The sequence below is a fragment of the Astatotilapia calliptera genome, chromosome 6 (genome assembly GCF_964374335.1).
Source record: "Astatotilapia calliptera chromosome 6, fAstCal68.1, whole genome shotgun sequence".
NCBI lineage: Eukaryota > Metazoa > Chordata > Actinopteri > Cichliformes > Cichlidae > Astatotilapia > Astatotilapia calliptera.
In genome coordinates this window covers 22,334,045-22,358,502 of record NC_137427.1, presented here as the reverse complement: position 1 = coordinate 22,358,502, position 24,458 = coordinate 22,334,045, and the positions used below count along the sequence as shown (strand labels likewise).

The following is a 24,458-nucleotide window of genomic DNA, read 5'->3' as shown; positions in this document are numbered from 1 at the left end:
GTACTAAAAGTCTGCAAAGAAAATATCTCCACACCATTACATCAGCATCACCAGCCTGAGCTGCTGACTCTCTCGTTCATCATCTGAATGCTGCAGCAGAAATCAAGACTCATCAGATGAGGCAACTTTTTTCCAGTCTTCCATTGTCCAGTTTGGTGAGCCTGTGTGTAGCCTCAACTTACTGTTCTTAGCTGGAGTGGCAGCCAGTGTGCCCTTCTGCTGCTGTAGCACATCCTTTTCAAGGTTCAATGTGTATTTCAGAGATGCTCTTCTGAATACCTTGGTTGTAGTGACTGGTTATTTTGTTACTTTTGCCTTCCTATCAACTCAGAGCAGTCCGATTATTCTCCTCCAACCTCTGGCATCAACAAAACATTTTCACCCAGAGACTTGCTGCTCCTTAGATATTTTCTGGGGGAGCAGCAGTAAATATCTTATAGATCATTCCCTATAAACCCTAGAGACGGTTGTGTGGGAAAATCCCAGTAGATCAGCAGTTTCTGAAAGACTCAGACCCTCTCGCCTGACACCAACAACCATGCGACATTTAAAGGCATTGAAATCACCTTCTGCAAATCCCTCTCTGATGCTCCGTTTCAACTTCAAAGCTTGTCTTGACCTTGCCTAAACATACTGAGCTGCTACCATGGGACTAGCTGATCAGATATTGACATTAACAAGCAACTGGACAATAAAATGAACAACAAAGTGAATAAAGTTGAATAATACATAATATAGTGGTTAGTGAGTGTATGTGGCAATGTTATCTGGTCAGTTTTCATGGATGTACACACTTATTATGCATATAACATATAAAATAAACTCTAAGTATAGAGATTATACTTATAAAAACCTTGTGCTTTTCACTAACGTGGCTGTGTGTGATGATGCATGACGCTTTATGGAGGCTTCAGAAAAAGATTTCACTCTAAAATTTAGCTTCATTTCTTCAGCTAAGCAGCAATGGATGGAAGCCCAGTGTGTGTTAGTGAAACCAACAATAATTATTCCAAAGGTTTGCTAGCTAACAGCAGCAGCAATTACAATGACAACAGGCTGCCTTAATGAATCAGTGAGTCTTGAGCCTAAGTTTATTCTCACTTCTTATTAGAGACAGATGAAATGAAGAAGAACATTATGCATTACCTGGAGTGCTGCTAGCATTTTGAAATACCTCCCACTTCATTTGCTGTACACACACATACACAACATACACACGTATTGCTTTTCACTTCCATCTTCCCCCGGCGCAGCGCTGATTGATTAGATATTGAAAATGGTCTGTCAGCGTGTTTTAGAGAGGTACTCATCTGATAATGAATGCAACACCTCGGTTGGGAGCTAATTATATTAGAGACACAACTTGGTTCTGCTGTCTTGCTCTCTCAGTGTTGGTCCCTTTGGGAGACAAAGTCATGCAGAAACACACCCTGCTGCTTCGGCAAGGCTCATCAATGCCCACAGTAAAGATTTCCATCGGCCATGCCGGCTTATTCACAATTTGCTCCTCCGCCAGAAACCGTGACACAGTCAGAGACACATTTAGTCTGATACAAAGTACGTGTATAATGGCAAAAAATTAAACTAAGCAGACACAAACTGAGTTGCAAAGCTACCTGATCTGCAACAGCACGGGCCAATTTGTCCATCCTCGAACCAGCCTCTGCAATTTTCTTAGCCGCGTTGATCACATCTGAGGAGTTCTTCAGGGGGCCTTTGCCTCTGGGAAAATTCAAGGAGAGAAGAAGGGAAAAAAGGGATGGTGGGTGGAGTTGCAGAGGCAGGAGGCATGCAGAGCTTCCCTTTAAAGACTGCGCTCACCCCAGTGCTGCACAGGCATGTAGGGAAGCTAATTTGCTGTTTGTGGCATTAAAAATATGACACAATACAATAACAAAGACATTCCCAGATAATGGATGAAACAAATACAGTCTACCTGTATCCCTAATGATCCATCTTGGAGACATGCTTTGAAGCACTCTCCAAGAAGGAAACAATTTATGCTTTAAAAGCAAAACATGAATTTTCAGAGAAGTTACGGTAAAAGGGAAAAAATACAGGAGAGGAAACCAGATCGTTTGTGATCTAACTTGGGGTTTTTTTCTTTCTTTTTTGCAACAAAGGGGAGAGTTAATGTGGATAAGAGAACTGTGCCTGCCTCTCACTGATGTCTCATTTTTAGTCACTGGAAGTTGAAACTTCCATTCAGTTTGTTCATGCCAGCGTGAGTCAACGGGGTCACTGCCAAGTAATAACGGTGCAGTCACAGCACCGCAGTCACAAACACTCATGACTAATCATGGTTCTGATTTTCACCAGCCGCAATGGTGTGACCGGTATTGTTTTCACCTTGTGAGTGTTTGTGCGCGTGAGTAAGTGTCATCGTGGCAAAATGTGGTCCTGAGGACACCTACGGATCACGAACTACAGGTGGCTTAAGTACTGTGGCAGGGTTAATGTGACTGTCTGAACGCTCAGATTAAGGATGGCTTTAAAAAAAAGCAGGAGTCAACATATAGCCCGTCTCTGAACCATGACAACCATTACAGTCTGATCATAACAAAGTGCTTTTTTTGCCTTCAACAAAACAGAATATAGTTTGCTTTTCAAACAATCTCCATCTGCATAATTTTCACATTTAAAATAAAAATGTCCACTGTGTGTCACTCTTACCTGGTGAAATCTGTCATCTCCATCATGATCATGCACATCTGCTTGGCGAGCACAATGATGTCGTTGCCATTGTCGTCCCACTTGGCAACTTCTGCGTCTAACTTGCACTTTTCCTGTCTGAAGCTCTCCACCTGCTCAGCAATCTTTGCCTTCTCCTCCTGGGGAAGCTGTGCCATGATGGCCTGCAGGCAACACGGGAGTATGAAGGAAGCAAAAAGCATTAGAGGAGGAGGAAGATATTATGAAAGGGTACATTTGAGCTGAATAAATTGGGAAGATGGCTCATGAGGGAAAAAACAGTGGAGAAAATAAAGGAGAGAGCTAAAGTTGGGAAGGAGAGAATGAGAAGGAAATGAGAAAGAAAGGGGGATTATGCTAAGAGAAACAGCATAGAGGGCATTTATAAAAGAGCTGTTGCACCATTTGTTCATTTTTTTCCCTTCTGGTACACTTTTTTATCCACTCAACAAAAACTTGGACAAAAGTTAAACATTAAATCTGGGGTCTGATGACTTGCTCCTCTGAAACACTTCAAAATAAAGTTCTAAACTTTATATTTAATGACTGGAACTTTTCAAACCACTTGACATCTTATATCCATAAAAAGCAAATCCATTTTTTTTATTCGCCTTCATTTTTTTTTCTCCTTCCAAGAGAATACATTTGCTCTCTCAGCGGCCTTTGGGGGCAGGTCCAAAATGGCATAAATCTTGTGGCAAGGTCACAGGAGCAGTAAGGACCCAGTATTATTTGGGAGATAAATGTATAATTACCTCGCTTCTTAGACCAGAGAATGAATAATGCATTTGTTCAACATTATGTCAGGGAGGTGAGATGGAAGGAAGAGTAACCTGGTTTCCATTAGGTCGATTCTATTGACTCGAGAGGGTGAGAGAGAAAACGAGTACAGTGGAAAAAAGGAAAGTCACCATTGTTTTTTAACCTCATCTATTATTGACTGCCCTCCAAGAACTGCCATTCTCTTAATGAAATAATCACCCTACTCCTCCCTTTCCCTCTTCCTTATTCCCTCTCTCACAGCAAAGCTGGTGTGTGGGGGTGTGGGGCGAGCTTGATGAGCGAGTGCGTCACTTTGCTCAGTGCCCCTGGTAGATGCGTGAGGAGGGAAACGGGAAGGGGGAAAAAACCATAGACGACTTGTCTTCTTGAAATTCTTTGAAAGCGAATAAGCATAGGGGAGAGGGCCAACAATGAAAAAGAGAAAATTGAAATTACAGACAGAAATAGGGAAGCATGGAGGCACAATTTTCTCATCAGAGGCCAGCAGATGCGTCCATGAGCTTTGGCCTACTGATCACTTTGTGAGCGGGGTGCTGCAAAGCTTTGATGGCGGTTAGCTTGAAAAAAGAAAAGAAAGAAAAAAGCCCATACGGCATAAACAAACAAGCAAAACCAGCCCCCTCAAGCCCAGTGTAGATTTCCTCTGCTGCTTGTGCCAAGACACACAAACAACAGAGCTGAAGCAAATCCCATTTAACAGCATGTGGGGTGAAAACACTGCTCATACTTAAAACAAATACCAAGTTACTATGTATTCAGACTGCACAATGAGGAATAAACCATTTAAATCACACAAGTGATTCCAGCAGGGCAAACTTCTATTCGCACTGCAGGTATGCCTGCGCGCGTTGCTCAGGGGCTCTGGGTCCTCGGCACCGCTGACTGGCTGAACATCGACTTTGCACTCGCTCGTCAACACATCAAAAACACGTCCAAATGTTAGTTCACCAAGGAGATTTGTATTATTTTATTAGAGTCACGAGTGGTTCTTAAAGCGGTGTCTGTGTCGCATAGCATCCCAATGATGATTTTTTTATGGATGGCAATTTGCAGAAATCGTAAAAACCGTGCTACATGATAAAAAAGTTAATACATTAAAATGGGACGAATTTATGCCAATTAAACAAGGATACTGTGTCTATTTTTCTTTATTATTTTGGCATTATTTTGACGTGGAAGAAACTCACCCAGAAACAGTCACAGCCTACTTTAACAACTTTATTTTATCAGCAATGAAAACATGGAGCCAAGTCACCAGCAGCACGACACTGCCTCACCTCAGACAACCTCAAATATAGCTGTTTTTAATTTTCAATTTATTCTTCAAAACTACCTAAGAATCTTAATCTGAACACATCTTAACACATTGCCTTAAAATAACCGTACAGTTATTTTAATATACATTTTTTGGACTGTGTAAGCCACTTAAAAATGTTGCTGTTTTCTTCTAATCTTTAAAACAATTTTTAAAAAAAAGCCTCATAATTACATGTCATCCCCCCCTCCATGATATCAAAAATGGTGTCAAGGATCAAGTATTTCTGTGGGCATCAGTATCGAGTTTAAAATTCTTGGATGGTGGCCACACTAATATGTTGCATGAACTGCTCTGCTCACTCTTTTCATGCACACCTGCTTCCTTCTCGCTGACCTGAATCTATGTCGCTGCCACTGGTGTTACAGTTGTTCTTACAGCATTTCAAAAGCTTTTTAAACCCCACAGTCCACTGGTGGGGAAGTCACAACCTGCTGAGCTGAGCCTCAGGTGTGTTCATGTGGGAAATGACAAGGTCAAAGTCTAAATGCCAAGTATTAACACTTAGCCACATTCTACATTTATATTCTCGAAATTCTCGGCTGATTTTTTTGCTTTGTTCTATGTAACACCGCTTGCTGTTTCTCAGCTCTAAGAAAGTTTTATTTATGTTGCTGATTTGAATTGCAACCTGTTCTTAAATTCAAATGAGTCTGAATAATACTTCAAGTATTCACAAATATAATCTTGAGAACAACAAAAGATATTTTAGTCCAGATTCGTTAAAGGTGCTTGTGCTCTCAGCAGGTGGGGTCTGACGATTCAATAGCCCCCCCTTGGATATGACTTGCTGATTACATGTTCACATCTTAGTGTGGCCAAAAATATAATGCACTGTGAGTGCTGCCTCAGTAATAGGGACACTGGTGCTTGTGCTGTGACAGGCAGAGCTCTCTGACCTCAGGTCTCGAAGGTGGTCATTATCATCTTTGCTGTTCACATCTTTCCTGCACCCAACTGTTGAGGCATCAATAATTCACTTATTTCTATTATTATACTGAATGGTATGCTGCCAGTGTCAAAAAGGCTGAGTACGCCATTAGGAGAAACACATGGTATGGTATGGTATGGTTTTGCAAAATGCCACTGCAATGAGGCAGGGAAATAAAAATGTAAATTGAGAATCAGCGATCCTCTAGATGCACCAAAAATGTTTGTTTTTTTTCCTTCTCCCCATCTTCTGCTTGTAGAAACTACATAAAACGAAGTGAAACTGCTCTCCTAAACAACTAAAGGGAGCAAAAAGTCTCTTGAACTCAACAATTTAGAGTGAAAATTCCTTCTCTAAAATTAGGGATCAGGGGAAGTTGGGGAGAGAAAGTGAGGGATTTGGTTAGTATACCAATTCACTCTGAAAACGGCGTGACAAAAGAGAGTGCGTCAGGGAGGAAAAGAGAGAGAAAGAGGTTCTGAACACAAAAGAGAGCTGCAAGCACAGGGGTAAACACACGAGCCAATTGGGACGTCAGGGGAGCAGGAAGGGCCCCTGGTGAAGCACCCCCCCCTGCCAAACACACATGAGCGCGCGCACACTCACACACACCGTCGTATCCTCCTCCTCCTTCTATCCTGCACTCTAGAATTCACTTATCCCCAAATCCCTTTCCCTACTTTACTGATAACAACAAGGAGCGGGCCTCTGGAGCTTAACATAGTGGCAAATCCGGCCGAGGGAGTTCTGTGCCAATACACTCTGCGGCTCGGCTACGTCTGCAGGGATTAGAGCGCTTTCCGGGTTTCTTCACCAAGTGCGGCATCTTGAAATGACTTTAATTTGTTTCATTTGAAATAAACTGCCCAGACACTCAGAGTTCAATTTTATGGATGACCTATCAGCTGTTATCCAATCACAGTGTTAAGAAATGTTTGCCGTGTGTTGGGGTGCTTTATGTTTGGCTCCCCGTGCATTATCTGTGGCTTGTTATAGCAGCAGAGTTTGCTTCGGCATGTTCTGATAGAAAGAGACACTATACACAGACCCAATTCGCCTCTGTGTTTTTCTGCCCCCTCATTATACATGTTTGCTTTAATAACTTGGCTTTATGCAAAAGTATAATACAAGTGAAAAGCAGAGCACCACACAAGCCTGGGGAACAAAGGCTCCTGGGACTGCCCTAGACTTAATTTGATTTTCGCCCCTTCTCTTTGGAAAAAGAAAGAGATTGAGGAACTTACTGAAGATATCATGCCTGTGTCCTGTGTGTGATACGACATACTGAAGGGCCTTGGAGGGATCGTGACTGTAAACCCCAGTATGCTCGTGTCAACTCCTATGGCAAAACCAGATTACGCTTTCTCTTGTCTCTTTGAATAGAAACACAGCTCGCTAGCATGGACTTGGCATGACCGTGAGAGGATAGCAAGCTCTATCCTGACACAACTGGATGAGGCAGACTGGGCAGATCACCAGCGGTTCACAGCAAAAACATCTTTTATGAATGCACTTGCCTCATGCATGTTTAAGCTCTGAGGGCATAACAGTAACCATGAGTAAAACAGGCAATATCAATTAACTATGTGAGAGGCTTTGTCAGCACGCCAGATACTAAGAAGGCACCACATGACGATGCAAACTCAACGTACAAATACGAGTAATCACATTTGATAACCCGCTGTGATATATGGCTTTTGGATTTAAACCACCTTATATCCTTATATCGCAGTAATAAGTTATGACAAAGGGACATGTTGTGACTTCAGACTGTTTCCAAGAAGAGCTGCCCACTCAAATCACAGCTGAATGCCAGGAAAACTAGTTAACAGTTTGGTGCTGTGGAGCTCCTTTGTGTGCAAAGGCTGGTGCGTCTAAGCTCAGATGGCCACGCAACGTTACACCGCGGGTGCCTTAGTGGGAGTATACATACAGCAAACTTAAAGTACTTCGCACCCAGGACCCCTACAGTGCTGGATCGGCTATTGTGCACCCAAAAGCCTGCACCTGTTCTTAATCCTCATAATTAGAATAAATTCTTACTCTTCATTTGAACTGACTGACATTTGTTCTTTTGACAGAAATCAAATCTAAAATATTCTTCCATGCTTGTATATAAAGTGTACATTATTGGTCTGTTTTTAAGGATGGAAAATATATCATTTGAATTTCCCTGAGTCATTTAAACATTTTCTTCTACGTGCTGCTAGTTCTTTATTAAGAAATAAAACAGTGTCAGGTGTTCGATCAGATGCCTGATATAAGCTGTAATTAAATTTCACTCACAAGCACTTCCAGTATTGATTGTGACTTCCATCTTTTAGGTGCAAAGGCAGAAGTAGCAAGATGGTGTCATAGAGTCGTAATGTGGGAGGGAAGAGGTTGGGGTGGGTGGATGGTTCAACATGATATGCAGCTTTGCCCACAGGAGCCTATTTGTTTCCTTCTGCATTTCTCTCTTTAAACTATGAAAATAATCTTTAGCTAACCCAAGGCAATGATAAAAAAAAAAAAAGAAGATTTTTTTGGTTCTGTTTTCAAGGGTTTGTTGGCAGGAATCATGTGATGATATTGAAAAGTTATACAACATGTTCTCATAGAAAACTTCCACTTATGGGTTAGTTTCTAAAATCCAATAATGGTAAATGAGTTGGTGCTTATAGAGTGCTTTTCTACTCAATTTGAGCACTCAAAGCACGTTCCTACTACAATCCTCATTCACCTACTTTTACATTCATTTTTTCTATGTAGTTTGAAGCACTTTTGCCCTAATGTTAAAGCACACAATGAATGCATTGGGGTCAACTCGGGGTTCAGAGATGTGCAGGTTGGATGAGCCAAGGATCGAACCACTGAACTTCTGATAAGTAGATGACCCACCCCAGAAAAAATAAGAAACAAACAAACAAAAAACCAGATAACGGCCTTACTTTGAAGCCATGACCAGTAGACTACTGCGACTAAATGTCTAACTGAGTCAGTTCCTGTCACACAGGCTACTGTCCAGCACAGGGTTCAGTAGTCATGAGTTAGCTGTTTTGTTTTACCTGTCAGCAGACACCACATGTCACATGTAGCACATTCTGTTATAACAAGCTGCTGTTTTGATGTGTTTTATTTCTCCCTTTTTATGCATTAGCCCCATGCGTGCACACTGTGGAGAGACACGGGCGGGATAATGCAGGTCTCTGCCACAGAGAGAGGTGTCGGGCCAAGTCGCACTCCTGCCATCCACAATCCATTCAACATGCAACACACTGCTAGTCTCTGTGTGTGTTGCTGGAGGGGAGCAAGCACTGATACCCTCTTAATGTCCTTTAAGCTGGGCCCAAGTGAAAAATCACTAATGTGAAACAAAGCCCAGACCATGGCGATCACGACTGAAGCCTTGGCTCAGCACTGCACTGTATTTTGTGTTGTGGCTAGTGTCTGAAGGGAATTTGGTAATTACTTTTGTGTTTGTGATTGCAATTTTACACCTGCCATCCCGGAACGGTGTTTATTTAAAATAATACAGCTTGTTAGGACCATTTAAATGGACTTATATGCTATGTAAATGGACACAGTTGGATGAATCAATTTATGAGTAGACAGGGAATGGGGACGAATGTATACAAAGCAGCAACACTATAGTCACTTTGGTATTTCTGCTACTCTTTACCCAAAACAAATATATGTTATTTTTTATGTCAGCTTTGATGTTGATGTGCATTTGAGCAGTTGCAGCACAGAAGGGATGTGAACATCCACTCACCCGGGCACTCTGTCCAGCAATAAGCTGGTCATCTTCAGTCTGGACACTAGTCCTGCTGCGAGTATCATAGTCCTCCTGTTCAAAGTCAGAATCATCTTCCAGCTCCTCTGGTGTCTGCAGCAAACACAAAGACAGAGATAAAGTCAGAGATCAGGGAACAAACTGAAATAGACAGCTGAAAAGGGCATTTTTTTCTGCTTTCAAGCCCCAATGTGCTGAAATCATGTCCTTCTGATGCGTAGAGAATGGCTTAAAGATCCCTGAAAAGTTAATTGTCTCTGCCATTTTCCTACGTAAGGTCTTCCGTCATATTAAAAACCATATCCAATAGGTATTTCCAAATCAAATTCACAACCATAATGATTTATGCATTATTTACTGAGTGCTAAAAAGATAACTGGGAGGAAAGAGAAAGTCATCTGCGAATACATTTACTGTAACATGTCCCAAAGCATGTTGTTTAACTGCAGGAGAATAAATCTGTGAACAACTTGCATTTGTGCATTATTCACAGGTAAATATCTGGACCCATTTCCACAAGATCATTGATTGTAACTGCAGTTTATACAGAATGATGTTAAAAAGGAAGCCAAAAAGGGCTGCCAAGTTTTAGTCAGTTAAGGGGAGGAAGCAGCTTGGGGCGGAAAGCGATGGTGCAGCAGAGTATTTGTGAAACAGAGAAGCTCAAAGTCAAAACTCTTTACAAATGAGCATAACAGAGATGCTACCAATATGTTTCAATCGCTTAAATATTATAATCAGTGTTATTATTAATTTTCTTTGAAACATTTTGACTTAAAGTCTTTAGCCAAACTCTTAAGTTACTGTTTGAATCCTGACTGCTTTTTTTTTTTGGCATAAGATTTAAAAACTGCTGTGCAGTGATTGTAAGTTCTTAATGTAATTCAAAGCTAAAATAGTTTCAAAGCTGGGGAAAAATCCCTGTGTGTTTCATCAAATAAAGAATTCAGAGGAATTAGCAAGAAGAAGAAATGAGAGAATATCTGCTTCAGTTTGTTTATAACTTTGTATGTGTTTTCTGTACGAGGCGAGTGACTCAGTCATTAATAAGCATCGTTATTCCTCTCTGCTGTCTTTTAAGTGACGTCCCAATGACAAAGGCTGTTAGTTTGCCAGGTAACTTCAAAGCAAGTAGTTGATCTAACGCAGATGGATTAATTTTAACAGCATCACAATGATAACACAGCTGGGCGGCTTAGGTTCTGTGGAGCAGAGGATCAAATATAGACATGTATCTGTGTAAAATTATTCTTACATGGTGACAGCCTGTATTCACAGTTCTGTCACAGCTATGCTTGTGAAGTGCATAGTGTTGCCTGGTTATTTATATCGGTATTATAATAAACTAACAGTAGTTTAGTTTTTCTCAAAAGGAGCACTTACAGTATAAAACAGGACCACAAAAGTACCACAGGTTGCTAGAAGGCCTACATTTAACTGTGCTAAATTTCCTTCTTAATTTTAGTACAATGCGAATGATTTTCTTTCAACTCAATCAGTGATATGATTATTCTCTAAATAAAAATAAAAAATGTGCCCATTCTGCCCTAATTGCATCGTTGAACTAAGGAAATAAAAGGCAAAAGGGAAGAGCATTTACACACTGGAAATTTGCTACTTATAATTTATTCACACAAATCTCAGGCCATATGGAGCTTCATTATCCATTCTTTAATTCAAGTCAGTTTGTTTGCTCACAATAGTGGGAATACAATTTCTTTATAGTTTCATAATAGCCCATTTCGTGCATATCCATTTGTAATAGGTTTTATAAAAGCAAATGTTTTATCAACTCATTCTACTGCAAACACCTACAATTTAGCTAGCATACAATTCATTTATTTTACTGTTTTATTGAACATAAAATCATTTTTTAATCATTTCTTTTGTTGGTAGCTTCACTAAATTATAGGATCTTGTTTCTTTACTTTCATTTTATAGATATGACAGTGTTATCCTGTCACAAATTAAATGCAGTGTATTGCTGGTGCAGCTGTTTAAGTCTCGGGTAAAATATCCAGGATAAGGGAACCAGTTGCTGACTATCTTTGTGAGACAGGTTATTCATGATAGCCAATTAAAAAAAAAAGAGAAAAGAGCCAGCTGTGTGAATGTGCAGCAGCGAAGATGATCGGTTTTGCTTTTCGTCAATAAAAAAAAAAAGTCTGATTAGAGCTGTGATCACACAGACATTAAGACTGTAATAAAAAACAAAACAAAAGCAGCCCCCTCATTGATTTCAATCAGGTCATTGCGTGGGGGTGCCAACTCAGAGGTTGCGTTACCTTGGAGATTGTGTTGCTATGTGTATAGGTTTCTGCTATTTACCTTGTAATGATTTTAACAATCCTAAGGATCTTTCAATAAAAGAGGCCTGCTATTACGATTACATTTTAGCATTTACACAGGCCATGAAACAACTTAACCCCATCAGATCACAGCAGCTCCTTTCATTGATTTCATTTTTAATCTGAATGTCTGGTAAGTTTGAACTTTCTAGGTGAGAAAGGCTGTAGGTCAGTTTCCTGAGACTGGGACACTGCGTAAATATTGGTTATATTGCAGTCTCCACCCATTGTTCAGTTTCATATCTCTTCCATTCTGTGCAATACTTACTACTTTCCCCCCCTGCACTCCTGCGTGCATGTGTCTGCGGGTACATAAAGGCCTGGACAAAAACTATGTTTCCAAGAACTTTCATAATAACTTTCCACTCTACTCAAGTTCAGCCTCAATTTTTAAACACTGTGGAGAATTGGTTTCTTAATCCGCTGACTGCTCATGAGATCTGTGCTGTAAAAATTCTAAAGGAGCTATTACTCGGTCTAAGTGGGGGAAAAATTTAAAAAAGTACACTTAAAAAAAATAAAATAAAAATTACACGTGGCACCAACATTTGCTATTTATACAATGAAGTCAGACGACAGAGAAAGCAAGGATCTTCCAAGTTGTTTCCCCAGAAAGTAATTGTACTTGGATAGGATTATAAAGCCAGCTGGTCCCGGGCAGTTCAAAGCTGCCTGTTTTACATTATTTACTAACATCAAATTATTTTCCATAATTAGATTTTTTTCTTTCCGAAGCTGAACTGGGAAACCTTCCAGCCTGCATAAAGTTGAATAAATGAATTACGTGGTGAAAGAGGAGGGACAGTTGGGGTGGGGGGGGTGGGGGTGCAGATACTGTAACATCAGATTTGGTACGTGAAACAGCAGAGCTGGTATCTTGTTGTTATGGAGCCGTTTTATCGTGACACGCTGTCAAGGGTTCTGCCAGATTCATAAAACAGATCATGTGACAGTGGTGACACTCCAAATGAGAATTGAAGATTTCAATTATGCGCTTCTTCATCCTTAGGGCGGATGTATTTTTGTCACAAAACTTCCACTATCACCCAAGACAGACAGCAGCACAGTTTTCAGTGGGAATAAGGTCCCTGTGATGAAAAGCAAAAAAGCACAAATTTGTCATGTTCACCAGTAGATTCAGGAAGTTTTTAATGTAACAGGTTTTATGATAGAAACCCCCCACAAAACACAGGTTATTACCTCAACAAGACAGATATTTAAACCAAATTTAAAATATGCTAATGGTAGTGAAGCTGCAAAAAAGCATATATTCAAACTAAATAAGCTCAACATTAGGAAATGAGCAAACTGTTCAGATGTTTAAAATAAAAAACCCAATCAAATATTTTGAATACACAGAAGAAGATGGGAAATTGGTGCAATTTGCTTTTTTTTTCTGACGGGCAATTCAAAACACTTTGACACTATCGCTGAGCTCTAGAAGCATTTCAAAGTATCTCAGCTAGTCTTTCCCTTTTGCTCTCTTGCAGAACATAATGGACGTACCCTTATCATGAGGACGGCTTTCCTGACGTCGCGGACGCCATCGTAGACCAAACGGGATGCATCAATGAACTCGTTCTCCTCAAAGGGCTGTGGGGGATTCATACTCAGTGCCTCGATAGCTACTTCCACTTGTTCAGCAAATCGGGGCATTACTGCAGGAAGAAAGAGGTAATGGAAGTAGAGATAGAGAACAAAAGAGAGACAGGAGGTATGGGTTTATCACTTTTTTCTATGATAGGTGAAGGATTATGATTAAGTAAAGGAAAATATATAAGAAAACACAGCTATGACTGTGCTGTTTCTCTATCCAAGGACATGGCTACCACTGTCTTCAAAATGTCTCGCAGCACATTCTTCATCAGTCTGTGTTCACTTCTGGAATGTCACCCTAAACCTCTTTATAAACAACAATATGCCATTCACACACTGCACACCAATTAGCTACTCCACATCGGCTTACCCGGCACGGAGACTGACCTGTCTCTCCCAGATCGGTTTGTGTGTTTGCTGCCATGTGGCACGGGGAAGTGTATGTATGTGTGCGTAACCTGGGAGCTCGCTCAGAGATGTCTGTGTGCTTCAGTGTTACAGCGCAAGGACGCGAGCTCAGCCTGTCAATTCACAATGCCGACGAAGGGAAACAATTTCATCAAAGTCTTTTCGAGGCAGACAAAAGCCAAGCAACAAAAGAAACGTCCCTACTGACCATAAAAAATGGTTGGTTTTGTTGTCGGTACCCATTGGCTAGACCTGATGGAAGAGCTTTATGTTTTTGTGTCTTCAAATGAATTGTGCTGAATATGAATAGACATTGTTTAATATCCAAAAATACAGACTGAAGGTTTTAAATATTTAGCAGGCCACCTTTCCAAGTAATCTCCTGTTGTGTCACAATAATTGAATTCCAGCTATGATAATGTACTTTTTTTTCTTCTTATGGACTTTGTGCTGTAGCAAATTATCATAACAAAAGCAAAGGCTTACCTAGAAAGCCAGTTGCCAGCTAGAAAAAGGTGTCCATTTACTGTAGATTTGTGGGTCTCTTTTCAAACACTACAAAAGCCTAAAAACCCACCATCACATTTGATTTCATTACAGTAGCACAAATAGAAAAGTATTTTCTTTGAATCCGGAATAGATATTAGAAAATGACTTTATGTAAAGAAGGACTGGGTGAGACAAAGAGAAGGACATACTGTTTTATGTGTTTTAGGGAAAAAAACATGCAGCTGCTTTAGAAGTAATAAGCAACAAATGTGTATCAATGGAGTGGATTTTTGAAGTGCTGATACTATGAATAGTTTAAGACAACATCATTAGAGGAGAAGACAGCTCTAATGAGCACAGAGAGATAAGAAAAACTGTGGAAAAGACAAATGAGGTATTGCAGTTTGGCCAGAGAGCCATGTTTGTGATTTTATTAGCATCTTCCACACTCTCGCCTCATTCTGACATGAAGAGTGAACTAAATCAATTAACTAGCTTGCACTAAAGGTGTATGAATCTGCAGTGTGCTTATTTGTCTGATATAAAACATACGGTATATTTCACCAAACATAAAAGGCACTACAAAAAAGTCTCTCCCCTTTTCTTTTCATTTTTAATTCAGTTTAATCCACTTACTGGAGAAGCGTAAAATAGGCTTTTGGGAATTGCTGGGAAGGCGTTTTAAATAGAAATATTTAAATGTTCTCTGTGCTCTTAATGAGCAAAGTTGCTGATGGTAAGGAGCAATTTCACTCATTCCAGTTGAAAAATGATGAAGGGAATTAAATGTGACCATGTAGGGATGGATTTTTTTCACCCTCTAAGCTTAAGCATACTTTAAGTGAGAAGTTATGGAAGTACAATGAATGCCTCAAACCTCAAAGCTAACACGGTGCGCACCTGTGCCATGTTTAACAAGATTTAAACAGCACAATCTGCACAGTTCCTGATTTCTAAGCCACAAGATTCAAATGAAGACGGCTACATTTAGACAATCAAACACACAGCAAAACTGCACAGAAGCACGCACTTACATTCAACAGGTGAACACAAAAATATCTCCAAATCGATGACGTTGGCCCACTCGGACGGAAAATTTTAACAAGTACAAGTTTGTGAACAAGGTTTCCAAATCTGTGGTACTTTTTCTGCACTTTTGTGGCAAAAAAAAAAATCAAAACAAACAAATAAAAAAAAATAAGCATGTGCATATTGAACACAATTATTTATATTGTGTGACACTACTACACCTGCATGTTACAACATTGTTTGGCCTACTCATGATGATAGCAAACTGCTATTTAATCATAGTGAGAGAAGTAAAAAAACAAGGGGTGGTAGATGTTGTTTATATCCTAAAAATGGGTCATTTGAACCCTTTGCTAAGTGGTTGCTAGGCGGTGTGATGGTGCCATAACATACAATCGATATTTCAACTTCTGCTGATATAAATTAGATCATAGTGTTGTGAAATGTAAATGATGTGAGGCTTTTATAAAGCGTTAGTGATGCATAAATAACAAAAACGGATCATTTTAGCCTGTTGCTAGGTGGTTTGCTCAACTCCTGACGACCAAAGCAAAAAATAAACACACAGACAGACAGAGACTTTGGATATTAAAGTAAGATATCATATATCACAGCAACAAAGTTGCATTTTATCCAGTTTCAGATCAATTCTTTCCACAATTCCCCAACACAGTCTGTTTCAAAAGAAAACAGAAAAAACAACAACAAAAAATAAAAGCACTCCCAAGCAATGCTGTAGTATGAAGCAGGTTTGACAGAGCTGCCTTACTTTCTGTTAGCTGACTTGATAAATTCTAAATATTAAAAGATAATGGTTATCTCGACAGGGGTTTTCTACTTTCTTTGTTAACTTTAGACTCTCCGAAGAGACATGAGACATTAGAGGGACAGGTGATAGAACTCTACAAAGAACAGGAAAAATATAATGCCATTGTTTACCACTCTTACAATTATCCACCCATTTACTTATTGTTTTCATTTTCTTTATTGCCCTGTTACTTACATTCTAAGACAATATAACACAGACACATCGTTAATACTAAGCTATTACTTGGGTACTGCTTATTATTTAATTACATGGTATTTACTTTATCACGTTATTACATGACATTTAAAGCTGCTACATAACGTGCAAACCAAAAGTGTGACTATTAATTCACAAAGTAATATATATTAAGTTTTACTCCACAATGTTACCTGTGTCAGCAACAGGAACGCAGAGTGGCAGAGTTTGAAATATTACTCTTTCTGGGTCACATGATGCTGTGTAAACTTCAAATACAGTGGCTTGCAAAAGTATTTGGTCCCCTTGAACTTTTCCACATTTTGTCACATTACAGCCACAAACATGAATCAATTTTATTGGAATTCCACGTGAAAGACCAACACAAAGTGGTGTACACGTGAGAAGTGGAACGAAAATCATACATGATTCCAAACATTTTTTTTTACAAATAACTGTAAAGTGGGGTGTGTGTAATTATTCAGCCCCCTGAGTCAATACTTTGTAGAACCACCTTTTGCTGCAATTACAGCTGCCAGTCTTTTAGGGTATGTCTCTACCAGCTTTGCACATCTAGCGACTGCAATTCTTGCCCATTCTTCTTTGCAAAACAGCTCCAGCTCAGTCAGATTAGATGGACAGCGTTTGTGAACAGCAGTTGTCAGATCTTGCCACAACGTTATCAAGGGTTGCAAGTTTGGTTAGGAATCTGCATTCATAAACCAAACGCATCTACTAAACTACTACACTTACACTGGTAGGGATAAGGCCTAGCCAGCAACTCTCATACTGGTAAGGCTTTAAACCTTATCAGTATTCAAATGTATAGTTTTTTGACAACTATTGATGGGATACAGAGGGAGAAATTGGAACAGTGCTGAATTAATGATGGTCACATGAACAATTTCATGCGCATTGTTTTAATATTATTTCCATCATCCCTGCACAAGTTATATAAAAAAAAGCAACAAAAAAGAAAAAAACCCTGCCATCTGCCTCTGGCTGTGGATGGTGTTGTGTTCACTCACTATGATAGAATAAAATGTTTTCCTCAAGAAGCCTCAGCCCATTTGGTGAGCTGTAATTGTCATGCGTCACTGTAATTGGCACAGTTATTTCAAAGCCAGTGAGGCCAGAGATGTGATTCATATAGACAATGAGACCAGTGGTACAGTTTTGTTTTCTGGTAATGCGATTAACACTCACAATCTAGAGATAAAAACAAGCGTAAATACTAACCTCCTAGTACAGTACACTGGTGTCTGCTAAATGAGCACATCCACCTATTCAAACAGGGAACGTGTGACCGAATGAGAATTTGAGAAAAGGGCAAATGTTTGAAAACACGAAATACCATGTGACTAAACCTTAATTCTTTAGTCGGACCATAATTCGCCTGGTGTAATTTACAAAAGCAGAATGGGAGAGGAAACAGGGTGGGAAGGGTTGCAAAACATGGTGCGTCAAGAATAGCTAGGGGCTTAATAACAGCAGCCCACGAAATTGAAAATTATAGAAGCTTTTATAAAACATATTACTGTCATTAACCTTCATCCCTGTCCTACACGCACTGCGGCCAAGCAGCATCGCCCCTTATCTGCTGCTTGTATTAATTCCCTGCACAGGTAGGCACAAAAATGTGACCAAAAAGAAACAATCAGTGTTTTCCAAATGAGAGGTCAGATCCACTTCCTCTCTCATATTGGCTAGATATTCAAGAGCGTTGCAATTTATCTGTTCAATCAGATCATTCTCTAGAGTTAAAACTGTGTTTTCTCAATTTAGTGCAGGTGATGAATGGGAAAAGGCTAATTTCTGGCATGCACTACGTAACACTCAGCAAGGCCTTTAAAATCTAATGCTACTGCACTTACATAAAGCAAAATCACTAAATGCGCTTTAAGATATCCACACAGCTTGCATAGCCACTTCCTAATTTTGAAAACGTTGAACTTAACAGCTTTGATGATCGGCGGTCGAACCACAAAGAGAATGTGCTGTATATGATGCTCCTCCTGCTTACTGGTCTCCTCTCCTTCACTCTAACCTTGGTTAAATTGTTCCACCTACCTCTTCCTACTGCACTGCTATTCTCATAGCAATTTCCTCATCAGTACTCTCTCCCAACTTCTGCCTCTCTTTACGCACTGATTGAAAGGCCCCACCTCCTCTCCTTGCAAGCTTAGTTTGCCATCTGCTTCACATTCTGGTTAAAGACTCTTTTCCTATCATTAAAACAATAGACACAGATTCAAAAATTATAACTCATTTATCTCAACAACCGTGTTGTACACTTATGGGCCATATAAAAAACGCCATTTTCAGTGTTAAAAAAAAATGATAAAAACCACTGATTCACTTCCACATTTCCCCTTAACAGTTATTTTTTAGAGACACAGTCAATGAAAGGTCTTTAGTTTTCTTCATTAGACCCTCCACTTGGCATTAACAACTGGCTTCTTTGGGTACATGTGTGAATGTGCCCAACACACTGATGAGTCATTAAAAGCAGATTGTTCCTGCATATGGACCCATTCCATTAGCACGTGCATCTCTGTGAATGTGTCCTACACTTGGAAACTTTGGCATTTAAGGACTCCGGTGGTCTGGACTGACATTTAGCCTTCCAAACAGAAACAATTGCAGGCTTCCTTTTTCCTTTTCTGCATATAAAGCGAGGAAGTGGTAGCTTGAGCACTCTACTTGAGATCAGATCACTGAAGGCGCATGTTAATGCGCCAGGTATGAGCCGAGCCTTAGTGTCTGATGCACTTCCTTTTAGTGCTCTTGATCCACTGATTTACAGGCATGACATGTGGGTGGCAGTGTGTCCGTGTGTGTTATTACTCACTGCACTCACTGCAAAACCCTGGCTAAATCCTATTTACTGTGCCCTGATGTAATAACAAGGAGCAACATCACCCTGCTACCTAAATGGCACTCTGACTTAGGCAATATATCAGTTTTTTAATCTACCCTCTCCAGGCACCACATTAATGACCAACTTAAAAATTTGTCCCTTCTTTTGAGGAGAAGATTAGTCTAAACCAAGGCAGTTAGTGGGCAGAATAGTGTATCAGTAAGGAAGGAGGGAGAGGAGGAAAGAGAGGGAAGCCATAACCACTTTCCCATTAGGCTATTGATTTTTCTCTCTCTCAAGGACACGCTTCAGTCCCGGGCCCATGTGTAGACTGTCTGTCAGGAATCTATAGCTAAGCTTTACACTGAAGAGTTGTGAGCCTTGGCTGCTTGTGTTTTGGCCTCGGCATAAATCTGGCCACACTCGAAATGAGAAAGAGGGATGGGCAAATTGAGACAAGGTCAAAGGGTAGGTAGCTGTGATGAGCGCTGTGTGCCAGCTGTCAGAAAGAAAGGCAAGTGGCTGTGATTGGCATGAGTGGCTGTGGGCATAAACACAGGAGCAGTCCAATAAAAACACAAATAGCCAACGCAAAACACACAACTACCCACATACGCACACTTACACCCACACACACTTGCAGAGACAGAGTAAAGGGATAAATGTTTTACACATGCTCACCACTGGAGGAAAGTTAAGAAAAAGAGAACACATCAATGAATTCCACTAAAATCCTTGCGCAAATCGCTTAGTGAAATCCTTGGTGACAGCTATTGATTTTTTGGTGGAGTCTAGTTAATTGGGCTCAGTACCCTCTAAAAACTGTGTGGTCCTATATCCCTTCCCTTTGTTCAGCTACACTTAATCATCTTTCCCCCTAGCTATAGATTTCTCCTTGACTGTGTTCAAATCCATAGACATCAGGTCTGTGAGGACGGAGGGGAGAGGGAGGCAAAAGTTCACAAGGATCAATAAGTGCTTTATGGTCCAGATCAGATGTGCATGGTAGCCCTTAAAACCCCCCAACTACTGCTAAGACGGAAACTGGAAGGGGAAACACAACAGCTCTTCATCAAAGAGAAATATGGAGCCAATGAAACATTCGTCTAACACGGTTGCTAATTCCCCACCTTAACGTCTCAATTAGCGCCCAAATCATGAGGAGACCTTGTTAAAATTAAAGACAGAAGCCCTCCCAAAGGCCCGGCATCTCGAGAAAACGCAACAAAAATTTGTTTGGTGCATATTCTTTCTGTGAAGAAGAAATCACCTCAGCCCTGACCTTAATGTGAAGTCGCCTTGAACCTGTGTTTTAAACAAGTCTGTTTATCTGTGGGTATAGCAAAGTGCAAGGTCACCACAGTTGACTAAATCTAAACCAAAAACTAGATCAAGGTGTGAAAATGTATTTCCTTTAGATTTACTTTTTTCTTTCCCCTGAAATCTGAGGCTGTCACGAACAACAGTGTAAAGTTTGCGCGCACACATAATCCTCATCTGCAAAATGGGAAGTGTTACATAAGTTAACAATCATTTCCTTTCATTGCCTACAGTGCTAAATTTACAGGAGAAATTACCGCCCTGCATCTATCAAAAACGCTGCAAAATACAGCCTGCGTGAAGTAGGAAACTGTGTAAGTGACGTCACCCCATCAACAGCTCCCGATTTGTTGGTGTTAGTAACACTGACATAATGCTTCTTCATAGTGCTGACTCTTGCTCCATGGAGGATTAATAAAAGCATGTGACGAGGTTAGAGTCATACAAAATTGACCTCAAGTGTCTGTAAGATAATCACCGCTGAACTCTATCAATTAATTACCCCAATCAATTAAACTGAATCATGCAATAAGTGAACAGAATGTGTTTAAAGTACCATATAACTAATACTGTAAGTAGACTGTTATGGTGGGGTTCAGCGCCAGAAGAGGGTCTCAGACAGATGGCGGTGTGAACACACGTGGCACACCTAATGCTGTTTGCGACTTATCAGCTAGCAGGGAGGGGAGCTGATTGTGTCTCTCAATTATCCCGGCAGATGAAAGTAACGAGCGAAACAATAGATATACCACCTCGCTAAATGGGCTCTAATGGGAGAGATAGAAAGCCGAGTCGAAAGGATGGGTGAGAATGGAGAAAATATAACAAGGAGGGGAGTTGCTGCTGTGCTGATGTGAAAAGGGATTGTGGTCAGATTTTATTCTCGTGGACAGGTAATTGCTAAATTACTTCTCTCCTTTCATCCTGCATTTTTTTTTGGGGGGGGGGAGGGTTTGGCCTTCTTTCATGATGCCACATTTTAAAGGCGTATTATGGTATATTTTTAAGGGATTGGCTAAGACAGTATTTCATAGCAAACGCTGCACATTTTCTATCTTCCTTGCTTGTGTCTAGAAACTTTGTAAACAAGACAAAGTAACACAAAATCACATTAAAAACAGAAACTGTCACCAGTGTGCTTCTCTGAGTATTGCAGGAATGTTTTTGTATGAACAATCGCTGTAACATTTGGAGTTGTCACGTGAACGGCCCTGGCAAAAATGAACAAATTGTTTCTACTGAGACTTCTCTGCATTTTTCATGTGGCACGTCTTCACCGGTGCACATATCGTCAAGAACTCTGCAAAAGCTTTCACCTTCTTCCAACTCGCAAATAATACTAGGCTGCAGCTCAACACCTGCGCTGAAAGTGGAAACGTTGCAAACGCGCTGAAGCAATGTCAAAGTTTAGCTTTAAGTGGTGTAGGTGGTGACTGAGTGATACATGTTTTCCTCCTCTGGGTTTGCCGGCTGTACTAACTGTGTACTCAGCCCTGCTGATGTTACCACCTCCTGTACATACTCACTTTCACAGATGCTTTCTGTATATGTTACACTGTTTCCTGTAACCACAGTCAGGAAGTAGACTCAGATCTACAATATACTACACTGCAATGTCTAAAGTATTCCCTCACCCATCCAAACCACTGAATTCAGGTGTTTCAACTACTTTAATGGCGACAGTGTATAAAATTAAGCAGGTAGGCATACAGACTGCTTCTACAAACACTTTTGAAAGAATGGGTCGCTCTCTGGAGCTCAGTGAATTCCAGCGTGGCATTGTGATAGGATGCCACCTGTGCATCAAGTCCAGTTGTGAAGCTTCGTCGCTACTAAATATTCCACAGTCAGCTGTTAGCTGTCCATAAAAACATGGATGAACAAAACACCATTGGGATAACTAGAGCAGAGACTGCAACACAGGCCTTCTTGTCCAACATCAGTGTCTGACCTTCTGGAATAATTAAAATTAAATTTTAATTAAAAATTAAAAATTCCCATGAACACACTCCCAAACCTTGTGGAAAGCCCTCTCAGAGGAGTTGAAGTTGTTATAGCAACAACGGGTATTCCAGCACCATATTAAAAGCATTTTTCTGTTGTACCTTGTTTTTTTACTATTATTATTAAATTTTTGTAATATATATCTACAATCTGCTTTTCTTTTTGACCCTTGTGCTGCTGATTGAATTCCCCCAGTATGTTCAGAGGTAAAAACTACTGAGACAATATAAGAATTCAAAGTTGTCTCCTAAACAAGGATTTGGAAATGTGTTCATTGTTTGATCGGCCTGGCACTGAGACAAATGCAACTTTCCTGGAAGATGACATTGGACAGAGGCTGTAAATGAATAAATAAAAGAGTGAGAGCGGATAAGACTTTCTGTTAGAGCCAGGAAACTAATCAAAACTTTAGACACTGGACACAGAAGCAGTCAAGTCGTATCTGTGAGACCAGACTGGTGAACTAATGTAGCTTCTACATGTGTGCGCGTGTGTGTGTGTGTGGGTGCATATACGTATGTGTTTCTATATGTTAGGCTATTCCTAAAAGTAGCTTGGCTTGCCAAAAAGCTTGCAGCAAAATATTTTGACACAGGGTGAAGCACAGTGTATGCATCGTACTAGTAATACATTAAGCTATGGCTCATTGTGGATCTTCTTCAGCTACACAGGCTCTGTGTACAGCGCACTAACCAGTCTCAGACAGGAGCTTGATGGACTCCAGCACACGCTCGGTGTAGACCCCGGGCTCATAGTTTTCCATCTCAGCGTTAATGATGTGGACCACGCGAGCAGCTCGGCCCCGGATAGCTCCAGCAGTTCGGTCAAGAGTGTCCACATCGCCCTCTTGGAGAGCTATTACACATTTGTTGACATCCTCAAGGATGTGGTTCTCTTGAGAGTGAGAGAGAGAGAAAAGATGACAGTGAATGAAAGTGGGAAACAAAAAATGAAAACGACCCAAGGATTCTGTTGTTGAGAGACATAATTATTGTTTAATAAACAGATTTTCCTGGAAATCAAACTCATTTTTATCTTTGAGTGTGGATATACTGTTGAGTTTATTTCTCCAAGAAACATGTTGATTATGGATAAAATTTAATACCTGTTGCTTTTTTTGGACACCATCCCACCCCCGTCCAAAAAAAAAAAAAAATTTCTTCTGCCTTTTGATGGTTTTTTTCTAGTTCACTGTATTTTGCTTCAAATGCTGTGATTTCTTATTTTTTATTAACTAAATAGTAATTTTGTTTTTCACATCAAGCCTCCATAGAGATTTTTTGTGAAAATTTGGTACCAGAGAACACAAGCAACAACACTCAATAACTCACTCGCTTCAAGCGAAAATCAGGAGCATGTGGAACATTTGCTTCAATCAGTCAGTCTGTGAGGAATTTGTGCTGGCTCATACCTGACACAGAAAGGAAATCATCCACAGAAGTGATGTCATCCACAGCCTCAGTCAAGATGCGCACTTGTTTCTCCCACTGATCTTTGAAAACATCCATGTTGTCCTGGGCCACCTTGCTTTGGGGGCGGGCAGCCAGAGTGAGTGCAGCATTGATGACCTGATATGGGACAAGAAACGTTTGCAGTAGCGTAGGTGTACATGTGTGCTTTTAAAATGAAGTCTTAAAGACATTTCTGCACATCTGTGAGTCATTTCAGGAGAAAAGACATCTGTACTAGTTTATATATAAGATATATAAGAACATACAGCACGGTGAAACAAAGTCTGGCTATCATGTCAAGACTCTGACACTGTGAGGTGAACAGTGTGGCAGCAGTGGCACAGTAGCTGAGTGCTATGCTCTTTCTCGTAGTCATTAAGGTTTTCAGTCTATGCTGTGGCCTGCTAGTAGCAGCTACAGCTACAGACTAAAAGGATTTAGCAACCAAACGTTTG

General features: G+C 40.3%; 1 protein-coding gene across 1 annotated transcript in view; it reads right to left on the bottom strand.

The window, feature by feature from the left end:
* Positions 1–24,458, bottom strand: part of ctnna2 (catenin (cadherin-associated protein), alpha 2) — a 341,003-nt gene that overhangs the window by 12,005 nt on the left and 304,540 nt on the right. Inside the window, exons 11-16 of the mRNA XM_026171090.2 lie at positions 23,964–24,120; positions 23,246–23,446; positions 13,350–13,501; positions 9,475–9,588; positions 2,674–2,855; positions 1,617–1,722 (exon numbers count right to left, since the gene is read on the bottom strand). Coding sequence (XP_026026875.1) covers positions 1,617–1,722; positions 2,674–2,855; positions 9,475–9,588; positions 13,350–13,501; positions 23,246–23,446; positions 23,964–24,120 — 912 coding nt within the window. The remainder of the gene's footprint in view (positions 1–1,616; positions 1,723–2,673; positions 2,856–9,474; positions 9,589–13,349; positions 13,502–23,245; positions 23,447–23,963; positions 24,121–24,458) is intronic.